Raw genomic sequence first — 16,782 nt, 5'->3', positions numbered from 1 at the left:
TCCATCAACTATGCCCCAGCTATTAAATATTATTTAAAAAAATCTATTCTAAAGTTTTTCAACATATTTACATATGTACATAGATCGAATGGTTGGATGATATAGGATATTGTTTAAAATCGATTTTTTTTTAATTAACATTCCCTTGATAATTCGCAAGTTTTCCAGCGTGGAAAATCTAAAATCGCATTTCTAGCTCTTTTTAATATTACTTTCTTCATTTTACATGTGAATATGTAAATATTGTGATCTAAACGTCTCATTATCAGTTTTAAATTGTTAATACGGTATTGACACTTGACTTCAAATAAAACACGTGTTATTTTTTAATTCAATATAATGTAACAGGGTAAAAAAAAACGATGCATTTTTTGATTGATGTCGATTCGTCGATGAATACTGACGATCGATCCAAGATTTTCCCGCCCTCTTTGTATTGCCATATTTGTTCGCTATTACTTTCTTGTAATGACACATCCAATTGGATTCTCAAAAAGGATGCATTGTCCGCATATTAATACACGGTTTGTGCGGCACAATGTTTGCAGATGGTGCACGTATCTCATTATTTGTGAAAGTGTACAAATGTACGAGTATTATGTATAGGTGAATGTATGTATATGTTGGTACGCGAGCGAACATCACAACACCATATGGTTGGAATATTTCTTATTATTTATAGCGAGCTTCGAGTTAACCACTATGTCATTTTTGCAATAGCCTTTTGCAAAATTGCACACGTTAGCACTACGAGTCAAATTGTAAAGCCCTATTCGTGTGCAATTGTCAATTTGTTCTCGATTTCAGGACGATGATAGTGGCAGTTCGGGTTATTGTAATCGGCGACTGTATCGATCACAAAATAATTGTTCTGTGAAATGGACACGCTATGTCCGTTCGTCGATATGTCGATATATCAATTGTTATGATTGTCAATGTACGAAAGGTTTTTTTGTGAAGCGAGTGTTTGCGGAATTGCAGATTCATCTTCAGTAACAATCAAGGGTATCAGTCAACTGTCCAAAGTAGTTTAATCTCTTGAATCAACTCATGAATATTCGATCATTACTAAGCACTATGTATACTGATAATATAAAAATTCACTGATAAAAACTTACTGATAATATAATATAAACACTTTTAATGAGTCGATTTGTTTTCAATAGTGTTCAATAATGCTTGATTAAGGAGGTAGAATTTTTAAAATCGAAATTTATTGATTTTCAATTAGTGTTAAGTCATCCTGTATCATATTTCAAAACATGTGGTGAGATGATACAGATTTAGTTTACGTATGCGGTATGTATGTATATGATTTTTATTATGTCTAATGGTGATATTTTACCAACATTTTCCTCATTATTTTAGTATTTGGTCTGTTAGTTGAATTTCATGCATGCGACTCCTATGACACGGCAGAGTCATCGTTATTTAGGCCTTCCAAATGACCTATGTATGTACATACATATGTATATATTTATGATCATTTGGTACACTATTCAGTAAAATTTTTGTTGATGTTGCTAAATCTTACAAAAGACTAGAAATATTCCAATTGCGTGTATTTTATTTACTAAAAACAGAAACATGCAGCAATACAATATATTTTTTCAAAACATTGACACTGAAATAGTTTCCACATATTTATTTATACATTATATATTAACCCCCAATTTAAGTGCCAGTACAGGCGACAACTATGACTAAACTTTTGTACATAAATACCAAAATAGCATCATTACACATAATGATTATATGTACACAAACATTAATTGAAAACACTTTGTAACAACCCCTGCCACTAAAATCTTCCCCTGCGGAGCCCGCTATAGCAGTTCCATCATATGTAGATGTTTCTCTTCCCAATTCACCGAGCAAAACTAAGAAGTTGATTGCAGTGCGCCCCAATATTGCTACTGCTTCATTTAATTCAACCAAGAAGGTCGACTGTCTCGACATTACATCAGAGCAATTTAATATTAATAGAAGTGGCTTTAGGTATTATATTGTTGTCAAGTGACAGTTGTCCATAGATAAACCTAAATAATTTTAGCATCAGTCGTATCTGACGCTTGGTGCTCGACGTATGTACGATAAAAACTTCTGTTTGTTCATATTACTCGCAAGATGGGCAAGTATCGGCAAAAATTGCACAATACATTCAAAAACACATAATTAACAACATGGGATACATTTTTATGAGTAAATTGATCCGATTGTATTTCGTGCGATGTAGCGTATTTATAGAGACGTTCCGCGTAAAATTGACAACAATTATTTACCCGTAAGGGCCCCTCTATTCTTATTACATCTCTCTGCATTACATCATCTAGTGTTGCAAATATTCCATCGATGAAAGCCAAACTGCACTCTACAGCCATTCTTGCAAAAATGTTGAGATTGTTGATGCGAATTAGTAATTGCGAAACAAATGTATGAATAACATATGTCTCATTCCATGTTGTTTCTTAAGCAAACGTCTCCCAATCATGACATGAAATATGTATAAAAAATTTCTATATATATTTTCTATTTTTAAATCCTGTCGAATTGCAAGTTGAATGTACATTTAATGTTTACGTCATCTGATTCAGTGCAATGGCACTTAATATTTCAATGTCAGTTGTAATATCAACGGCTTCGAAAATGCCTGTTGCTCGTTCAAGAATGATAAGAATTTTCAAACGTCTCGCAATATCCACACGCGTTTCTACGTTCCTAATAAACAAAACAGCTGTGAGTTACGAAATTTCGAAACAGATAAACTGTGTTTTATCATCGTACTTACTCGCTTGCGGTTACGATTACGATTGCACACACACACACACATAGTCATAAACAAGTCAATTCCATTTTTGACTAAAACTAGTCGGCTAATAAAAATCGGTAGCCGGTCGGATAAAATTTTAAAAATTTATAACATCAAATATGTGCACACATGCAATTCATCAACGTCTGTTGAAATTAAATACACATGTCGGTCGATATTATTTTTCGAAAACATGTGCACGTATGAATTTTTCCAATTAGAAAATCGTGTGTACAAACAACTAAGCCGTGGCTCAAATCGCGACGTAAGGAATTTTTGGAATTGCGCTGAGAATGAACGCAACTTTTCAACTACTAGGAGCGCAAAGTTACATAGGAGATGGCCGTTGTGACGTTTCAGCGACCTTTTTGTTGATAAATTTCGTGCTGGCGTTATCTCCTTTTCCACACAGTGTTATCTTCTGTCCCGTTCACTCTTAGTTGTATGGTAAGAAAATACTAAAACTGACAATGCTAAATAGTTTTTATTTTGTCCGTCGTTGATGACGATCCGAATGATTTAGGGATGAGGCTATTCGTCAGTGTATGTACATATGTAGCTCACAGATATTAACTCACACTACTACGATTGGTCTTCATAGATGAATTTTATTTTACATGTGTACATTGGGACATTGATTTACGTTTTATTCAATTCAACTAAAATTTGTATAATTTATTAGGGATGTACATGTTACAGTTGAAGTGTATCTTCCAGTTGTGATTTATTTTGACTAGTTGGAATATATGCCGTCTAACCCACATAAATTGATTCATATAGCGAATTACATCCCAACTGGTCAAAATATATTACAACTGAAAATACAGTTCAACTATAAGTTGGTACCAGGTTAATTTTTCGTGAAAATGTCTCTCGATTAGTAAATCGAGTTGGAAAGTTACATTTTAGTTTCGAACACATTCTTAAAGATATCATAATACGATACTGATCACTTTTATTCGTAATCATTTTATAGAATTCTATGTGTGTAATTTCTATATGGAGTTTGAAACTTATTTACAGTTAGTAAACGTAGATATTGATTGTAGATATTGATTGTGAAATATTATTTTGAATGCTCTTTCGATTAATCGAATTGTTTTTTTATTAAAGGTAAAATTGTGAGTCGTGCAACTTTTTGGTCTTACCGTTTTGTAACCCTTGTTCTGCTATTATCTCCTAGTATTTCGTTTCATTACCTGGTACAACTGACTGAAAAACTGCGTTCTTGTTTATTTTAATTTAACTTTTCTCACTTTTACGTAAATTTATTGATTTATTGATTGATTTGTAATTCTTTGGCTTAATAATTTTTATGCATTAACAACATTTTTGCTGAAAAACTTTGTCATCAACGTTTGTTTTAGTCATGTTTGAACATAAATCATTGCATTGCATATATCGAACAGTATAATAGAGTAACTTTATTCAATTATTCTTTAGAAATGATTGAGAATTCCATTGTATCGTTTGCCATTTACATTCCCATTATGTATAGCAACACACTTTTCCTATACGCCTATATATAATCCTGGCACTTTAACAGCAATAATAATACGATTCATTTCTGAACATAAATAAATTTCTAGTATAAAAAAATACATCTGCACTGCACAAAATACACTGCAATAGTACAATCAAGTACATTTTGACTAGTTTCTTCCATTTTGTATTATTTATTTTAAAGTTTTAGTTATATTTCATTTATTTGTATTGGGAAGCTAGAAAATGGGTAGAGGAAATATTTAAAACATTTATTTATAAACTTACAAGTACTATCAAATAGTATACACAGTACATAGTCTTATCAGCTAATTTTTATGTTCTCCTGTTACGATAGACTCGCGTAATATCATCATAACACTTTAGGAGATCGACAAACAAATTGCCCCAATAGCCGGCCGTGTTGTAAAATCATGACGTGTTCTTCATTCAAAACACGGGAAACGGGGAAAACTCATCTAGGGAAAGGAAGACAGTTCACGTATGATTTATGTTACAGCCATTTCGAAATGCTTCCTTGTATGGTCTCTCCTCGTGTTAATGTGGGAGTGGGACATGATGTATTGTCCCGAAGATTTGCTATACTATGGAAGCGACTACAATACCAACAACAGTGCAACAGTGCATTGTAATGCCACTGTGCTTTGTCTGGGCTAATATCAAAGATAACCGTTACCATTACTGTAAACTTTCTCGACATATCTGTTCAATAATGTTCATAAAAAACCACATCGATCTGAAAATACGTGATTGGGTTGCGACTTTATTACTCAATCGATAGTAATTTGCTTTCGGATAGATACGTATCTCCGTCGAATGGATGCTCAGCTATGCAGTTTGTTTTCCAAGAAGCGTGATTATCTTTCGAATCTGCCAATATTATAATATAATTTTTGGATTCCTATTGACCGGTGAGTTACATCAGTATCGTTATGTGTATAAAAAGTCGTGACTTTTGAATTTTCAAGACGAAATGATACGTTTCCTGTATTTTTCTATGATTTTACGATGAATATTTTTTACTAAAAAAGGAACTGGATCTATCCTGTTGGCATCTGCAATTATTTTAATAATGTATTTAACCCAGATCGACCTTCTCACGCTATTAATTCTTGTAATCACATATCCCATGTGAAATGTCTTCCACGTGTTATTTTATACATCCCTCCAGGCGAGATGCATTTTCTTCAACAATTTGACCACACATACGAACGATACTGTTACAACTACATAACTGAAGTTACTTTTAGCACAATTTAGTTCAGCTGCTTGTCATTCGACCAAACTTATCCTACCGTAATTATGGTCATATTATACAAAACTTTTGTCATGAGGAAAAAATGAAAGTTGAAGTCATTGTTGAATACTTAATCATTGTTCCAACTCTCGGTTTTCCTTCCGCAAAATATTTTCTCACTGCCATATTCAAACTCTGAATAAATAAAACTTATGTTTGGTTGTAGGTATGCTAGATTTTGATTTGAATTATAATTTGATATAAAAAGTGTATCACGAAACGTAAACGAACAGCTGGACCGAAAATTCGTAAGCCCACGCATAATTTGTATGTAATTAAATCCTTCCGATTGAAACAAAAAGTATCAATATACAAAACATGCGGTTAATGTAAGCATTGCGTATAATATTTTCAGTGAATGTGTAATGTTGAGTCACGAATGCTAATGAGCAGCACATTGTGCCCGAGGACCACTCCCATGTTTACTACAGACAATGATTTTTCTCGGGGGCTCAACACAAAAACAAAAGGCGAACTCATTGAAATTCGACAGAGCTCCATTGTTATATCGAGAGAAGCTTTTAAAAGTGTATGTGGATATAATAATTGAACCGAGTCGGCCTTAACGGAGAAAGGGTTAACGGCGGACGCGACGCAACGCGGAAAATTAACGACGTCATCAACGCAAACGTGGATTTTTGCAAACGGGCGGAAACTCTGCTAAAGTTTTTATCAGTTTTCGCATGCGATACCGAAGCTCGGGTTGTATAGGTACAACCACGGACAAGAAGAATGGAAAACTAAAGCCGCGGCGTAGTCTCCGATGTGAGGTCGGTAACATTCCATAAATAATTCCCTTATCTAACCATAATACCCGACTGCTAAACATTATACGGCCTACAAATCACCTGGCACTTACCTGAGGTCCGTCCGAGAGTGCTTCGTTGCATGCACTTCTCGTAGGTATGTATGTATGTATGTATGTATGTACGTACACGGTCTAGGTATAAACATAAATTCCTGCATATCCTGCCGAAATGATTTAATACGCTCGAATTGCGTTTACGCCGTGTAAACATCGTCTCGAAACGTTCATATTCGATTTATATGCATTGCGAATTTCATAATTGCATTTGCATTTTAACCGAGAGCCGGTGTGTATGAACTATGAATACCTATGTACATACGTACCGCTAACGAGAGGCATTCTTTTAATATGTACAAGCTTATTGTAATTTGTTATTAATTTTTCGTTCACCTTTAAAAATTCAACTAGTTTTAAATTTTAAATCACTTTTTATAATCGTATTGATACTCAGTTTCATTTTTTAAATTTATATTTCACCACATGCCATTACCAGTTGCCCCTGAGCGACACCTTTGGTTTTAAAGTTGTATATATATAAATTTTAAGTCATATTTAAATAATGGTGACAAATATTAGGTAGGTTAGTGGTTAGTAGCCGGTTTGATGAGGAGTCTTTTCAACAATGAAATCAGATAAAGTGGTAACTTCGATAGAAAATGATCGACTTGGAGTCACAAATATCCAAGTCTGACTTACTCTGTATAAATTATTTTCAATTGAGGTCAAACCAGGGGTTGAACTCGGAACCTCTCGGTGATTAGCATTAACGCAATCACCAAGCTATACTGCAGGCTTAACTTAATTGAATTATAAATGTTAACAACTGTTTGCCTTGGTATATTCGAATAAGATATATGTATGTATGTATTTGAGCCGTTATAATTGAAATTGGCATAAATCAACTTTTTCGAGCAATATCTCGCAAAACATGAAATATTATATATATATATATATATATATATATATATATATATATATATATATTTGCTTTTAACAATATTTAAAAATGATTACAATTTGAGAATTCAAATAGAGCTAGTGTTTTTGGAATCAAAAATTAGACTTCCGCCACTTTTAAATATAACGGCTCATATGTAGTTTATTTTTTCATCTTAAACATCTCAGCAATGATGATAAATAATATACCTAAAATATATAAAACTAGTCACTTCGAATTGTATTTTTGTAATTTTCGTAAATATGTATTGATACTGTATTGTATTTAACTTTGTTTACTCAATGTACAGTATTTTATACTTTATTTTAAAATCAGTACATAAGTGAAACTTCTTCACGCAAAATCTACATAAACATTAGGTAAAAAGCAGATGAGATTTTGAGGTAATTCTTAAGGAGAAGTGAGAGATGAGTCACGAGACAATTCTTCCCAGCATCTCACTTTAATTTCATGCAATGTTTCAGCTGTAAAAATTTTCAGCAGCATAAAACCGTATATTTATAAATATATAATCCTATAGAAAGTTTCACTTTCAAAAATGTGTATTTAGTAGTGGCTATAAATATAGGTATTATGATATACAAAAACAAACATTGAATATAGAGAACAATTCAAAAGTCAAAGCATATGGATATGAAACAAATGTATGTTACGTAACAATGTGTGGTGACCTTGATTTTTTCCGGATTTTCCTAAAATAGGGTTCGCAATTTTTCACCGATCAATTTACATACATAGTACACATCATGGCATGCGACAAGTACATATGCATGTATGTACTTATGTATAATGTATGTAGGCCGTTTGTTGCCATATTGTATTGCAAAAAAAAAAACAAGTAATGAGGAGCGTTTAATATTCAAATTGAATATTTTGAGTCGGCGCCGTCAATTAAATACTTCTTGTCTGAAGAATGCCGTTTTTGCACGTCTGTCAGACAAATGAACAGCCGTCTGATTCTGTGCACACATTGACGCATACCACTGAGAGGAAAATTGATATTCAATTACCATAATTACGAGCGATTCAATGCCTAATATTGGTACACAAGTTCACGTTGCTTCGATGAAGTAATTATAAGGTTGTATGTGCTGGACGGACATTTCAATTTGTGTCGACCAATAAACACCCTCATGTACATAATTAAAATTTGCATGTTTTACAATCTTGCCTGGTGTGCAAATTAGATGACAGGTTCACGTTGAAAATTTTAGTGTTTGTGCAATTTTGATTATATATTTTGTGGTATATATTATGCTTGCATAGCATTCTTTGAGCCGTGTTTCTAAATAATTTGAAAAACTTTACATGCTATAATAATCTCGAATATAATGAGTGTTTTTATATACAGCAGATTCGATCGTATTATTTATTGACAATGCGCGACAGAAAAATCAATTATGTGTTAAAAAATATGTTTCATGTCCACCTTCGTTTTCTTATTCGTAATTAATTCGTTGTAACGATATGTGACAGGTTGAAATTTGAGATATTATCACATTTTTTTATAAATACGTAGATACGTATTCGAATAAATAACGCTTCGGTAATATTTAATTAAATATTATATACAATAAACTAGATCTTGACTAAATACTCTCGCACACGTGTGAAGGTATGTTTGTATTTTATTTTAATGTTGATGCATTGAATCGTTTTTACAAGGTTTTTATTAGTTTTTCTTTCTATCATATAGAATTTCGACATGTATGTATGTATGTTAGTTGAATTAACGATGTAATAAAATTTATTTTCATGATGATTCCCACGATTTGAACTATTTTAGAAGCAGGATATCCTTTTATATGATCGAATTCGATGTTTCTATTCATCTTTCCCCGAAGCTATGCATAGGTATATATATAATACAGCCTTGGTATTTATCGTTCAACAGTTGTAATTGAAATAATTAAAGTACAAAGTAGCTAAACTGTTTTATTAAGATATTGAAGGACGAATGTAAGAATCCATTCACATTGAAGACCGGTTCTTCATCTTTTCTTCTAGAGGTAGTTTAGTTTATTCATATATATGTATGTATGTACATATGTGTGCTTTTAAAATATATTTATGTGTAAACTATATTAATATATACAATGTAGTTCATATTTTTGATTTTATAATTCGATGGCCAATAAACTATGGTCATAATTCAAAATTAAATATTTAAATACGCACTCGTTTTATATACATACATATGTATGTAGGAAGTTTTACTATTTTTTTCTCACGTCAATTTATTGCGTTATACGAATATGAGATATGGATTGATCTTCGTGTTCCCAATGGATGCCCTCGAACCAAATTCGATAAGACAACCTTTAATGTTCGAAAACCCTCCCGTTAATGATTGATAGGCACTTTTTCAACGTTCATCAGATATTAATTCCAGTCTTAGTTTTTTTTTATTCATACCCAGTCATACCTTTCGGAGATCATCTCGCATATTCATGTACTGACGATGTTTGGCCCGTTGATTTTAATTGTTCTAAACGGGCATTTTCCCGGGCTGTAAAGGTATTAAGCAAAGTTAAACATCTACGGTCGATTCTTGGGTGGTTATTTTTAAGTGTGCGATGTTCGTACGTACTATAAATATGCAATTAAGATCATATTAAAACCAAGATACCTCTAGGCATCTCTCGCCATTTTGCCAACGATAAATGTATGAAAACAATTATGCCATGGACTGATTTATTGACGGCAATAAGGTCCCTCTTTTTTTTTTCATTTGCCGGTATCCACATCTCCTTTGCTCTATTAAGAAATAGCTTCGTGTTATTTATTACGGCCGCTATTAAGGATGCTTTATTTATTTACACCAATTAATTGCAATTAAAATATTATATTTTTTTAGGTCGCATAAATTTTTGTTTTGGGAAATGTACGGGTTCACATAAACACCAAACAAAAATACGATATAATCATCCTTGATTGTTGATAATTTTGAAACAATAAAAAATATTCGGAGAAACGAATCTATCTTTTTTTAACATCATAATTAAATTCCTACTAATAAGAGTTTATAACCGATTGTAAATGAATGATCGTATACTTAAAATATTTACCACACCTATCTTTGAAATCAGTTACAGAATTTAGTTTTATGGTATATGTATGTATGTATACAATTAGTCTTTAACCATCGCTTTTATGCTGCTGAATAAAGTCCGCTTCAATCCATACTGCATATTTTTCTTAGCTCTCAATTTTCATCTGCCCAAAATTTGTACATTTGGTTTTCTTTCCTTTATTCTGAATTTCCTCAAGAATCATACGTACTATACAATGTTTAGTACATTTATCACTTCGCTTTGGTTTTTACTAAAATAATTCCCAGGAATTCACGGAATTTTTGATATCCCGTGTCACGAGAATTCTCATCTCGAATCCCGAGAAGAATAATTAAATCAAAGGGAGCTATGAAATCCACAAAATAACGTATATAAAAATAACCCCCACTTAAAAAAATAAATTAAAGAAACAAGAAAAAATATATCATTTAAAAAAATATATTTTAGTAGTTTTAAAAATTCAGAATCAACTTCAACCGAAGCTGAAAGAGTTTTTCCATTGCTGGAAGGTTGTACTAAATCTGGAAATTGTTTTTCGGATTCTCATTTAAATATCTTAGTTTACTTAAGAAGCTATTTCATATTTTCTACTATACTAACATTTTTTCCATTTAATGGATATATCGTTTCTTTTTTTTAATATTTTGTAAAAAAATAAATAAATTTCATTCTAATAAAAAACAAATTAAATTGGAAAAAATAATTTTATCCCGGAAATCCCGAGAACGATCGTAAGATCCGTCCCGTGTCCCGGGAATTGAAAAAGTCCGGAAAATCAGAAACCCAAGATTTTTTTCAATTCCTTCGATTATACCTACATATTATAAATATTTTAATGTAAATAATACTTTTACTTCATTTTCTGTGTACTTGTTAAAGTGTTTGAACTTGAAATTAATGACCATATTTTTAAACTTTTTCTCTCCTAATCACTATACATATGTATGTAGTTATATTTGTAGTATGTGCCATTATCAACAAAATTTTGTCCTTCAAACATATTAAAACATGATTTATTCTTCGAACATGAATAATAAGACTAAATGCGTATTTCTCAGTACTGTAGACATTTTAGGGAAATCGACCTAATTTTTTTTACCTGGAAAAATCAATTTCAAATTCGGCACAATGGAATTATGGTAGTCGCCGTCGTCCAGATCCAGCCGTCCGATAATACCCGTCAAAACATCGATCACGTGGCCGTAATATTATGGGGGTTAATATCGATTAGACTAGGGCTAACAATGAGGTCGGCAACACGGCACTTTGGCAGGGTGAATTATAAATAAGGTACGTTGTTCTGAAGTGCTCACCGAAGAGGTTTGGGGTTATGGCTATTAGTCGCCAACACCGTCTATCGCAATTTTTCTTGACCTAAAAGTGTACGGGTACATTAAAAAATGATGGGATTTTTATTACAGGACGTATTAAAAGAGATAAACTTTACTACACACTATTTTGAAGATTGTGATGGTATTTTCGTTCGAGTATGTACTGAACTAACCTAACGGTAGAGATAGCGCTCGAACAGCTGTTCGGTCATCGCGCGCCGCTCATGAACATTTTTTCATGGACCGATTAAAAAATATGCTCACACCGCGTCATTTTCATGCTCTCCTAATACTCTCGGATAGTTATTACAAAAAAATCGCCATTATTTCGAAATGTCTCGGATTCCGATTGCATTTTTACGCCGCATAAGGCCATAACGCAGCTTTTGGCTTTTATATTTGATTTTATTTTGATTGAAAGTATTTGCATACTAGCTTGTAAATGTATATCTTCTTAGATTTTCAACCGCTGAAATAATTCGTTGCTTGTAAGATATTGTAGAATCGTGCGAATGTAGCGTTACGTTACGTTACGTGTTTTTCACAACGCTAACGTCACGCGTTCCTTCGCCACGTATTCCAAGAGTAGCATGAAAGTAACAACGGTGAAAATGTAAACCAGGTTTTCCCCAATTAAAATACATTAGTGATGTTATAAATTAATTGTTTCAAAACATGCAAAATGACTTGATATACGTACATATGTATGTATGTGTGTATGTACATATATTTTACTTCTGAATTTTATCGACGTCAAAAGCGTGTTATTTTTGTACGTACTTGGATTTCAGTAATATATTCGATATATGTTATTCGACAGTGGTGATCATTCATAGAGTGACACTTTTCCGAATTTTCTTATAATTTACGCCTTCATCCTTGAACGGGTCGAGTAAGTCACTGCCGAAAATAGTAAACGAAAAAGTCTCAACACGCACATTTATTTAATCTCTGAAACAAATGGCTCTCTACCACGAAAAATTACGATTGATTAGCACCTTCGCTTTTCCAAGACCTCACACTTTTCCGAAATCGGGTTAAGGTTAAGCACACATGATCGTCGTTTTCTTGGAAAGCTTTTACCGTTTCGTGATTTTCCACCCTATTTTTTTATATTAAATTTCGGGTCTTAAATTTCCATTTTTGTTTGTGAAGTGGACGCTTATCTTGATTTGCAATTTTTATGTCAGCGTTGCTCAAAATCGTTACAGAATAATGTATGTATGTTAGTGGAAAAACGCACGAGGAATAACATGACCTGCTTTAAACGGTTACGTGTTACACGGTTTACCCTTAATATCATAAAACGTGTATTTATAAACTATATGTTTTTGAAATGCATAAATTTCCAATATGTTAATTTGATGTGACACATTTTTTTTTATATTTTCATCTCATGTAAGTATTATATTTAATATATTTAATATATATATATATATATATATATATATATATATATATATATATATATATATATATATATATATATATATATATATATATATATATATATTATACCATGTGTTTATCAATATTTTTTGTAGTTATAAAACATGTTGTATTGTTTACATATAAAAACAGCGTCATGATATTTTTCCACCGGCCACTTATGCAAAATTGCTATCTTCGAAACTACCTGAAAAACATTCCAAACAACACTCTGAATAAATTACTTATACTTGAATCGATATCGAGCTCTGAAAAACACGTCAAGTCAACCCAGTCGTCCACTACATAATAATATTACATAAAAAAAGTAAAATGGACCGGTCGTTAACTTAAGTATCCTCCCATAAAGGTGAAATATGCAATAATTATGCATACATATATATTATATATTATACAATATTCGAGAGTGTTTGTCATATTGTAACGTATACGCAGATGTATAGTGGCAATTTTTATTTTAAATTAAAATATATGTATTCAATACAATTTGGGTATATAGATAGCGTGCGACGTTTTAAATTTAGAGCGACAAATTTTTACAACGAATGGTACATAATCGAATGCGACAGGAAACATCTAAAATATGCATAAGAAAAGGTGAACGATCGCTCGAAGTGGTAATGTAAATTTTTCGATTCAGTGGATATACATACGTATCATATCAATTTTCAATGTACATATTAATTATTCGTACATCGTGACGAGCAAAGTCGTCATACTTCAATTTATCCATAATATGTATGTAGTTACGACGTCTGTATTTCAATTTGGTCGAAATTTCTATCGTGTATTTGATTCTTATGATATTGGTATCAAAAAAATAAGTCGTTCTCTTCGATGTGGCTTTTAGACTGACGCCATTTTGTAATTACTATCGGCGAGAATGTAAATTGCTGAACTTGTTATTAAAATGCTGTTTCTTTCTCAGGCTAACATGGCTGCAAGTGCTCCTGGTAGTGATATTGGCGACTGTGGCGAACTGCGGAGATCCTACGTTCGATCATACAACCCTGATGAGACTCGTCTTAGTGCCGGCAGACGCTACTGTCGGATCTGTAATTTACAGAATACGAGCTCACGACAAGGACTTCGATTATCCACTGCAATTCGACATGATCGGTAAGTTTCGTATATCTTAATTTCGTGTTTGGATTAAAAATCTCAATGATTAAGTCTCGAAAGTCTAATATTTACTGCACAATATCGAGAAGACCGAATTTATTTTGTAAAATACATATGTAGATGATTAGGGAGAGGATAATCTATTTGCAGCATAACAGGGGTGGGCGAAAAAGAACTTTGTCCTACACTTTTATTCTAGTAATATCTCTTGTATAAATATGATACTAGGATTGATTTCTGTATCCTGCTCATACATACGCCAGTAAGGTACACTCCTACTTGCATATAGACTTACTTACAATGATGCGAGCAGGTTGTAAAATACAAATGTAAAATAAAATTACAAACGTAAATTTACCTCTTAAATAAGTTCTCCCAGTAACGAGACCCATTATATTAGAAAATTTAGGATTGAAAAGGTAAACGAAAAGTTTCGGCAAAATCGTTAAGGTGTACAGTGGTACGCGACACATTTTCTTTAAATAGTTTTGCACATGCAAAAAAATACCGCTAGCACGCTTAATCTATGCTATCGCGATCCTTGGCAAAACTCACTCCCTGGAGTGTTTGTCTTTGCATTGACATATGTTGAACAGTGATCGATAGCGTTGATTTCCATATTCGAAGAAATGTAGGAGACTCAAAATAATATGACCGTTCGAATCAACAACGACAAGAAGACACGCCTCTCACAACTGGGGTCTATCTAGGCATGCCGTGCCGTTGTTTTGAGTGTGTTTTTACCATTAATCTACTTTTCTTGAAAGGATTGGCAAATTTACAAACTAAGCTAATTTAATAGTATATTACATATATTATATATTAATGTTATGTTAGAGGGATCCAATCGACATGACAACAGTATTATGCATAGCTTCAGTTTAGTTCTATAATCAAAAGTTTTGGTGAGAAAATTCAAACATTAATTAACCGAACCGTTTGGGGTCTAAAAAATAACACAAAGAACAAACGAAATAGTATCAATCAATGATTCGGAGTTTGTCGTGTAATCTTGCCGCTCTAGTGTGTATTTTTCCCATTAAGACGAACAAACCTTTCAAAATTGTCTATTTGTTTCGACCAAATTGAATTTGGTTTTCGTTTACTCAAGCCGATAGAGGTAGGGTTTTTATTTGTTTTGTCGGTTCACGGTGTTACGTTCAAAGGATCACAAAGACGGCTCTTCGTCTACGAATGTATGTATGTACATAATTGAAGCTGTGAACTTGACAAGTCACTGTACCGATCGTAATGGAGTGACTAATTTTTGGAAGGGCGTCACGTCTCATAATCTTCGAAGTAATAATTGCTGTCGCTCTTTGTGCAGGTGACACCGGTCGAGCTGATGTGTCCGTGGAGACGTTGCCGTGCACCCGCTACAATTCAGTTTGCCAAGCTAATGTGGTGCTTCAGAGACGACTAGAGCCTGGTCGTTATGTGGACTTCAGGGTGTCGGTTCGCAATACCAGAGGAAGGACTAATCAAATATCTTGCTCCATAACTGCCACTAATGCCACCACACCGCGAGACGTCATTTTCCCTCACATACCAGCTCTCATCATGGTACCAGAGGTAATTTATCACATTTAATTTTGTTTATTTAATCTTATACCTTGCAACAAATTATATCTTGGCAGTAAAGCAATTTTGAACTACACTTTCGTGTGAAAAATCGTGTTGAAGATTGATTACAACATTTTCAATGTACATTTTCTACGTAAGTACACACAGAGTAACTATAGTTGAACTAATGATATTTTACTATCATACTTTGTAAAATAATAAATTTATCATTTTGGTTGATCTTTTGCTATAAAAAATGCAAATAATTCAGCAGTATAGCTCGGTGGTTGCGTTGATGCTAATCATAGAGATGTTCCGGGTTGACCTCAATTCAAGAGAATTTATTCGGAGTATTTCTGTAGTGCTGCTGCTCAGATTTAGATATTTTTGACTACAAATCGATCGTTTCCTATCAGAGTTTGCCCGTTTATCTGATTTCATTGTTGAAACGATTCATCATCCAATTGGCAAAACCATCCTGCCCAATATGTCACCACAATTTGAATATGATTTCAAACTTATAATATATTAATTTATATATGTACCACTTTTATACCACAGGTGTCACTCAAGGGTTATCTATTATGGCATAATGGGAAAATATAAGTTTTAAAAAATAAAATAAAATAGTAAGGAATAACTAAAAATTACTTCATATAAATTCTCTAGTGGTCTGGTGCACGCATTTTGTCTAAAAAAATTTCAGTTGATAGAATTCACGTATGCACATTGTCGCTGTGACATACATATATATTATACATACATATGTATGTATATACAAAAACTATTTTGCCTTTTATGTATATAATTATAATTATAACAAAAATTCAACGTTACCCAGACTTGTTATTGTTACATTATTATTTTT

General features: G+C 32.7%; 1 protein-coding gene across 1 annotated transcript in view; it reads left to right on the top strand.

The window, feature by feature from the left end:
* Positions 1 to 16,782, top strand: part of LOC143923180 (cadherin-86C-like) — a 59,308-nt gene that overhangs the window by 30,121 nt on the left and 12,405 nt on the right. Inside the window, exons 3-4 of the mRNA XM_077446732.1 lie at positions 14,158 to 14,348; positions 15,679 to 15,923. Coding sequence (XP_077302858.1) covers positions 14,158 to 14,348; positions 15,679 to 15,923 — 436 coding nt within the window. The remainder of the gene's footprint in view (positions 1 to 14,157; positions 14,349 to 15,678; positions 15,924 to 16,782) is intronic.

The sequence above is a fragment of the Arctopsyche grandis genome, chromosome 3 (genome assembly GCF_051622035.1).
Source record: "Arctopsyche grandis isolate Sample6627 chromosome 3, ASM5162203v2, whole genome shotgun sequence".
Lineage (NCBI taxonomy): Eukaryota > Metazoa > Arthropoda > Insecta > Trichoptera > Hydropsychidae > Arctopsyche > Arctopsyche grandis.
This window is presented reverse-complemented; position numbering and strand designations above follow the sequence as displayed.